General features: G+C 41.6%; 1 protein-coding gene across 1 annotated transcript; it reads right to left on the reverse strand.

Annotated features, from left to right (window-relative positions):
• Nucleotides 1-1,792: 1,792 nt before the first annotated feature.
• LOC144451937 (uncharacterized) lies at nucleotides 1,793-7,100 on the reverse strand. The gene is made up of 2 exons (XM_078142856.1): nucleotides 6,943-7,100; nucleotides 1,793-3,330 (listed from the first exon to the last, which is right to left on the reverse strand). Exon 2 carries the CDS (start codon nucleotides 3,325-3,327, stop codon nucleotides 1,849-1,851), a length of 1,479 nt encoding a protein of 492 aa, XP_077998982.1. The 5' UTR covers nucleotides 3,328-3,330; nucleotides 6,943-7,100; the 3' UTR covers nucleotides 1,793-1,848.
• Between the last annotated feature and the right edge of the window lie 1,596 nt (nucleotides 7,101-8,696).

Consider the following 8,696-nt stretch of genomic DNA (forward strand, 5'->3'; position numbering starts at 1 on the left):
GCAGCACTGATATTTGAACTGACTTTGTCAAAATGACTGGGAGTACACATGATGCATATAGAAACCAAATGGGATTGAAAAGTGTGTGAAAATACAATTCATTGCTGTATTGCAGTCTTCTTTGCTTTCATTCAGAAAGTACAATCAAACCTTTAAACTATTAAAATAAATGTAGTCAATGCTAATATAGTAGTCAAGTGAAAAAATCTCTTAATATGATAAAATTCAAGTAATTTTGGTGGAAAATGATGTACCCTCATATAGTGGGAAGACTGCATCATATCACCCTGGTAGTTGAGCCTTTGGTTTTCTAAGATACACATGAATTGTCCCTACATATTGATACAACAGTGATTATTGAATGGATGTTGGTTTAATTATAGTCTCAGTAAGGAGGCGTCTCTGAAAACTAGTGTATTTAGAGCTCCATAAACTTGCAAAGTTGTTTTGGGACTTCAAATGTTTCCACTATCTTGATCACAGGGTGATTAGAATCACACAACAGAGGAATTGCTATCACTATCACCTACTTGTGTAATCTACCACATTGAAGAACAATAGATAGTTTGTGTCTATCTTAGTAAAATGAAGGCTGGATTACCAGCGTTGTATGTTGCTGTTAAAAGATCATACAGTGAAATTTCTTGCTAACACATAGTACAACAGTTTTTTCACATGTGACCATCACAAGTCAATACATTATGTGGACTTATGAAATATTTTGCTAATAGAAATCTATGACATATATTTATATGTATATAAATATATGTGTGTGTGTGTGTGTGTGTGTGTGTGTGTGTGTGTGTGTGTGTGTGTATGTAATATATATATATTAGGTACACTTCACTTTTTTTTTAGATTTTCATATTTTTCGAAATGGATGTTCTACTAGTCAATACCTCATCAATGTGTTGCCATGGTAACCTAGCATCCAGTCATGTGAGCGTTTTTGCTCTCACTATTCCCTGACAGCAAAGATCCCAACATGACTGGTTCTAGGCTATTACCATGGTGACAAAGATCCCCACATGACTGGATTCTAGGCCATTGCCATGGTGACAAAGATCCCCACATGACTGGATTCTAGGCTATTGTCATGGTGACAAAGATCCCCACAGGACTGAATTCTAGGCCATTGTCATGGTGACAAATAAGTTCTAGAAATGTTCCTGTGGTGACTCAGTTTCCTAATTATTAGAGTAATAATATTTACAATAGTTACAGTTTCAAGCACAGATAAGGAACTTTGTCCACAAAACAAAATACAGACACTGATAGCATATATATGCATAAAATGATACATTTGATCTCACTTTGTACACAAATCAACATCACTGTTGGATGACACAAGATTCAAGTACATAAACTGTTTAGTTGTGTTCACAGAGATAAAATGTGCCTGTGTTATCAATATCTGTATTGAGTCTGTAAAAACCCTATCCTATTGAAACTCTATACACTCTAAGTCTTAATTATGGTAGTACACTACTAGTGCTAACAAAAACACTGACTAAAACACATATCATTACTGGGGTTCTCCCAAAAGCAAACACATTTAAAGGATTTAATATGTGGTAACAGTTTAGTTAATTTATATTGTGGGATTAGCACATTATATTCTATTTTGTGTACTTTTTATTTTTTTTGTTTACTCTTTACAATGTTTCGTCCCTATTTTGACTGTTCTTTTAACGTTACTATGGCTACCTTATTGGTACATTGTCACATGTAACTATGGCAACAATGGAACATTGCCAAATTGTTGTATAGATGTTTGACGATGTATCTTTTTAGCCAATTCTAAGCGAGATTTCTATTCAGTTTCTCTGAACCATAATTCCATCAATGTCATTCACAAGCATTGGTCAATATTTTCATTGCTAGATCTGCATACTGCTGTACTGTTTCTTTACTGGTGATTTGTGTATAGTAAACAATACTCCAGTAAATACATTTACGAAATGTAAAGATATTGTTGACAAATATTGGTCCAAGTGACGCTGCATAAACACTCATGTATGTACCAATCAGCTCAAAGGTGCGACCATTTTCTCTGGTGACAAAATCACATCTCCCCATATTCGAAATGCTAAACAGTGGTCTCATGCGACCATGACCACTTTTTTGGCCAGCATTCAACATCAACTTGAAAATATTAACTCCTAGGTCGTCTATAAGATATTTGAATATTTTGCTCATTTCCATAACTTCTCTCTCCAACAGACGATGTACTTGTTGATAACACGTTTTGGCAAGTTTCCAGAAATCATCAGGTGTCTTTACAACAGGCACTTTCACCGGCATTTCCATATTTCCAAAGAACACACCCATGTTATCATCCCCTGGATTGGAAGGCAGGTATCTTCTCATGTTGATCTGAAACAATGTTGCGATGGATTTTTTACTTCGAACACTCTCACCGAACGTGAGTTGGACCATAGCGATTGAAAATGCAGCTGTGAGAGCACCATGAACTGTGATTCCGTTCTCTTTGCAACGTTTGATGAACTCTGTGGTAAGAGGTTCTGGAATAACAACTGGCAAAATTCTTGATTCATGGGCAACGTCTTCATTCTTGACCATTTCTGCAGGGTGATGTTTCATGTAAACATTTTCACTGGACTTGACCATTTCTTTTAAAGCAAAGGTGACCAATTTTGGTTTCTGCCACCACGACATTTTCATGGCATTTGGCGGTAGTAGATCATACAATGATGGCAGGAAGGGTAAACTTTCTACTTCAAGAGGGTCATCATCTTTAGCAGAGTGTACCATTTCCAGATAAGTAAGAAGATGGTCTGTAAGTCTAATACCAGCATTTCCATCCATTATTCCATGATGATAGCCCAATATCATATTAGTGCAGTAGGAATGGCCTGTCTTGCTATCCTTCTTGTCAATTTCTTGACTTTTCAAAAGCCACAGTCGCCAAAGTGGACCAGTACAAAGATCATATGATGTCTTCCCATCTCTCACATGGGTTTCCTCCCAGCTGATCTCATCCACAAACCTGACATCAATTCTCTCATCTTCTTTTTCGATCTCACTGTAGTACACCCTCTCCTTTCCATTTCTAGGGTTTACTTCTCTGGTGACCTTTGACCTGAGGAGTGGATGTCGTCTGCTTAATAGTATGGCAGCCTTTGTGACAAGATCTTCTGTGATTGGAACTGGAGATTCTACTACCAAGATATGAGCAACATTTGACATTCCTTCAAATTGAAAAGACAAACCTTCCATAAAGTCGAGTTCACGTCCAAATATGGTTTCTTCTGATACTTCCACATGTTCTTTGGTCTCATTCTTTCCTTCCTCAGCAGTTGCCATATCCTGTTAAGATAGAGATACAAATGAAATGAGACTGACACTGTACAATTCAATTTAGGATAGCCCTATATTTACTGCAGAGTCCTAATTCAGATAGCAGTGCAAAGCAAGTAAAGGCTTTACAATGTTTATGTTGGTATCATAAAACAACAGTTTACAACTGTACAGTTTACAAATTAACTTAATTTATGTCACATACTAAGCTCATAATAAAAACAACTGAACCAGAGTTCACCAATGATATTGTAGTACAAATGTATATAATGGACAAAGTTTGGCGACTTGGATAGATACAATAACACCCTCTCCCCCACCCCAGAGGATACAATAACACCCTCTTCTCCACCCAAGAGGATACAATAGCACCCTCTCTGCCACCCCAGAGGATCTAACACCCTCTCCCCTACCCAAGATGGTACAATAACATATTCTCCCGACCCCAGAGGCTGCAATAACACCTCTCCCCATCCCAGATGGTACAATAACACACTCTCCCCACCACAGAGGATACAGTAACACCCTCTCCCCACCCGAGGATACAATAACACCCTCTTCTCCACCCCAGCAGATACAACAACACCCCTTCTCCACCCCCGGTGGTATAATAACACTCTCCCCCACCCCAGAGGATACAATAACACCCTCTCTGCCACCCCAGAGGATACAATAACACCCTCCCCCCACCCCAGATGGTACAATAACACTCTCCCCACCCCAGAGGCTACAATAACACCCTCTCCCCCACCCGAGGATACAATAACACCCTCTCCCCAACCCAGAGGGTACAATAACACCCTCTCCCCAACCCAGAGGGTACAATAACACACTCTCCCCACCCCAGAGGCTACAATAACACCCTCTCCCCCACCCGAGGATACAATAACACACTCTCCCCACCCCAGAGGCTACAATAACACCCTCTCCCCCACCTGAGGATACAATAACACCCTCTCCCCCACCCGAGGATACAATAACACCCTCTTCTCCACCCCAGACGGTACAATAACACCCTCTCCCCCACCCGAGGATATAACACCCTCTCTCCAACCCCAGAGGCTACAATAACACCCTCTCCCCAACCCCAGACGGTACAATAACACCCTCTCCCCCACCCGAGGATACAATAACACCCTCTTCTCCACCCCAGAGGGTACAATAACACCCTCTCCCCACCCCAGAGGGTACAATAACACTCTCCCCACCCCAGAGGATACAATAACACACTCTCCCCACCCCAGAGGATACAATAACACCCTCTCCCCAACCCAGAGGGTACAATAACACACTCTCCCCACCCCAGAGGATACAATAACACCCTCTCCCCAACCCAGAGGGTACAATAACACCCTCTCCCCAACCCAGAGGGTACAATAACACACTCTCCCCACCCCAGAGGCTACAATAACACCCTCTCCCCCACCCGAGGATACAATAACACACTCTCCCCACCCCAGAGGCTACAATAACACCCTCTCCCCCACCCGAGGATACAATAACACCCTCTCCCCCACCCGAGGATACAATAACACCCTCTTCTCCACCCCAGACGGTACAATAACACCCTCTCCCCCACCCGAGGATATAACACCCTCTCTCCAACCCCAGAGGCTACAATAACACCCTCTCCCCCACCCGAGGATACAATAACACCCTCTCCCCCACCCGAGGATACAATAACACCCTCTTCTCCACCCCAGACGGTACAATAACACCCTCTCCCCAACCCCAGACGGTACAATAACACCCTCTCTGCCACCCCAGAGGATACAATAACACCCTCTCTGCCACCCCAGAGGATACAATAACACCCTCTCCCCAACCCAGAGGATACAATAACACCCTCTCCCCAACCCAGAGGGTACAATAACACCCTCTCCCCAACCCAGAGAATACAATAACACCCTCTCTGCCACCCCAGAGGATACAATAACACCCTCTCCCCAACCCAGAGGGTACAATAACACCCTCTCTGCCACCCCAGAGGATACAATAACACCCTCTCTTCCACCCCAGAGGATACAATAACACCCTCTCTGCCACCCCAGAGGATACAATAACTTCCTCTTCTCCACCCCAGAGGATACAATAACACCCTCTCCCCATCCCAGAGGATATAACACCCTCTCCCCCACCCCAGACGGTACAATAACACCCTCTCCCCATCCCAGAGGATATAACACCCTCTCCCCCACCCCAGACGGTACAATAACACCCTCTCCCCATCCCAGAGGATATAACACCCTCTCCCCTACCCCAGATGGTACAATAACACACTCTCCCCCCTGAGGATACAATAACACACTCTCCCCACCCCAGAGGGTACAATAACACCTCTCCCCACCTCAGAGGGTACAATAACACCCTCTCCCCACCCCAGCAGGTAAATAAACACCCTCTGCCCATCCCAGAGGTCATAATAACATCCTTTCCCCACCACAGAGGGTACAATAACACCCTCTTCTCCACCCCAGAGGGATTGGTCCCTTCACCTTTGCTATCTTTACAAAGACACGTGTTCCATTCTGGAACTATTCGAGTGGCTGGATAGCCCATTGTTCTTATGCACATTTACATTCATTCTTCAATGCTCATTCACCTGACTACCCATCTTTTTGTCGTTGCTATGGGCATAGTCATGGTTGCTGGTAACAACTGTGTCAACATGCAAACATTCAAACCAAAGCTCAGCCCATCTGAGTACGACTAGTGTTTGAAATTTTGTCACATATTTAGACCTAATTTTCATATCAATATCGCTTGTTACACAATATATTTACTAGGTGTTATTCGCCAAATATACCAGTGACCGTACATCTGATGAGAAGAAACCAATAACAAAGAGACCATTTGGAAAATAATGAAAAACATAACTACCTGAACTAGAAACTCACAATTGAAAAAAAAAATAGAATAAAATAAAATAAAATAAAATAAAAAATCTACCTACCCCACCTATTCTAAAATTGAGCATAATCGGAACCACAAATTTTTTTTTATTAGGCCCACAATTTCTCTTATAAAGAATTTTTTTTAAAAAATCTGTGCGCCATCAACGACAGCTGTAAACACACAAAGATCATGAAGATGTAGGTCAAGTAATAGGCAGGGACGTGTTGTTCTCATTGACGTCACTAGTGTACCACGACACTATATCGCTCATTACCGACTAAACATCAGATCTGATTAAAATCTAATACATATTACATGAGATCAGCTAGTGGCTTGATACTACGATAGGAGACGATCAAGGCGAACCATTCAATTTCTCTCCAACGCGACGTCTATGGGCGAACACATACATTCAAGGATGAAGGAATAAATCGAACGAACCAACTTGAACTGTTATAAAACTGACCTAATTTTAACTAAAATACACTAGCCCTGTAGACTGTAATACGGTAGATTTTTGTAGATTTAGTACGTGCATAAGTTGTCCAAGGGGCGATGTGGAACCCTTTCCCGATTTAAGTGAAGCGTGAACAAAATGGAGATATCGGTCACAGAGCTAGGGATCTAGGAGCAGCGTTACAGAAAACTTGTTCGTGTTCGGACAGTACTAAATCAATGTACCGTGCAGTGCATCAAATCACATTGACAAAACATGTAATACTGTACCGTTCAGTGAATGGTCCTCGGCCTCAATCGATGAAGATGGTAGAGATGACAATGCTATCGACACCGATGAGATGAATTGAACAGTGGATAAAAGGTTAGCAGACAATTAAACGGTCTCTGTTTTGACGTTCAACAAAGGATGTGTCGAGCCGTACCCTATCTATCATTGTATATCTTGGCCAAGATGCAATATGACCTCCCATCGGCCTCTGCACCCCCTCTGCATGCTGTGAGGTCACGGTATTGAATCCAATAGCAGAATCACTTTGCTCAAGAATATAGCCCATTGTGGAGGCTTATTCCGAGCAAAGTATTAACAGGAGATAAGAGATGGGTGGGTACGTGGGTAGGCAAGTTAGGGACCGACCAGTTTTTTCGGCCGGGGGGGGGGGGCTGTGGCACTGATGGTAGGGGGTCACCCTGTTTTTGAAATTGGCAGTAAGGGAAGGGGGTCATCCTGTTTTCAAAATTTAGGTGGGGGGGGGGGCTATTGTTCTTTTCCCTGTTTCTTACCTATATTTCACCTGGAGTGACACTCACATATACATAAGCCATATACATAAGCTATACATGTATCACCTACAACCACACTAATCACAGAACATGTCATGTAAATATTTAGCTGTTTCAATCAATGACAAGTATGCTTCACATATACGTGTATGGCACTTTGGGACAAAAGTTGAAAGTTCCGTAATAGTGATCTTCATAGATAGCCTTTGCAAAAGAAGTTAATCTAAATCATTCTACTCTTCAGTACATATGAAGGGATTAATACACATTGTATACTTTCTATTTTGAACACTACATGTTATTGACATTACAAATCACTACATATCATCAGATTCCAGTTTCTATTATACATAGTAGGTATAGTATGACCACATAAAGTTCTCTATCATTAAAAGGACGATCGCACAATGTCACACCACAAGCTTCAATATTAAAACGAACTTCGTTCGTTTAGGACAACCCCCCCCCCCCCCCCAAACGAAAGTTCACAAGTGCGACATCGATACGTTTTATTATAAGCTTACCATGATGCAAATTGTAGCGGTCATCACACCACGATCGATGCAATGCAAAAACATGATGATAAACACATAATACAAAATACTACCGGAAGCCCAGCATTGTATATCACATTTTAGAATACAGAACCTGTTATCATTGGAGGTGTGAAAGTTTTCGAAATTTGGATAAAGCAAATGCTGAACTTCATTTGCGAACTTTTATTAGTAAAAGTTCGCAAATGAAGTTCAGCATAATTTGCTTTATCACCAGATCCCCTCCCCCATAATGAATGAAGCTCGTTTATTGAGCTTGTATGACATTGTGCGATCGTCTCTAACATGTCCAGAACAGTGACTTTACTATATATGCAATGCCACTATACCAACGTTACCAACCCTATAGCACAGGGACGTGTAATATTTCATAGATTGTTGTTTTCCAGGTCTACAGACTAAATAATATAACAACCTTTTGTTAATATATATTCTTTGTAGTATAGAGATTGATACATTTGTAGCAGCAAGATTCGTACGATATTTTCCTAAGAAAACGACATTCTAAGCAATAAGAAAACAACAATCTATGAAATATTACACGCCCCTGTGCCCTATAGCATTCACTAGACAGATTTTTTTTTGCCATCTTTAACGGAGTAGTCTCAGATCACGCGATTTTTTTGCAAACTGAGACTAATCTCAGCAGAGCTAGATAGACGAGTTGTTTTCGTCATCTGAGACTGG

Source organism: Glandiceps talaboti, chromosome 22 (assembly GCF_964340395.1).
Source record: "Glandiceps talaboti chromosome 22, keGlaTala1.1, whole genome shotgun sequence".
In the NCBI taxonomy this organism is placed as follows: Eukaryota; Metazoa; Hemichordata; class Enteropneusta; family Spengelidae; genus Glandiceps; species Glandiceps talaboti.

Bases quoted from the DNA above. Each gene is read 5' to 3' on its own strand.
- LOC144451937 (XM_078142856.1), bottom strand. From the start codon at position 3,327: ATGGCAACTGCTGAGGAAGGAAAGAATGAGACCAAAGAACATGTGGAA.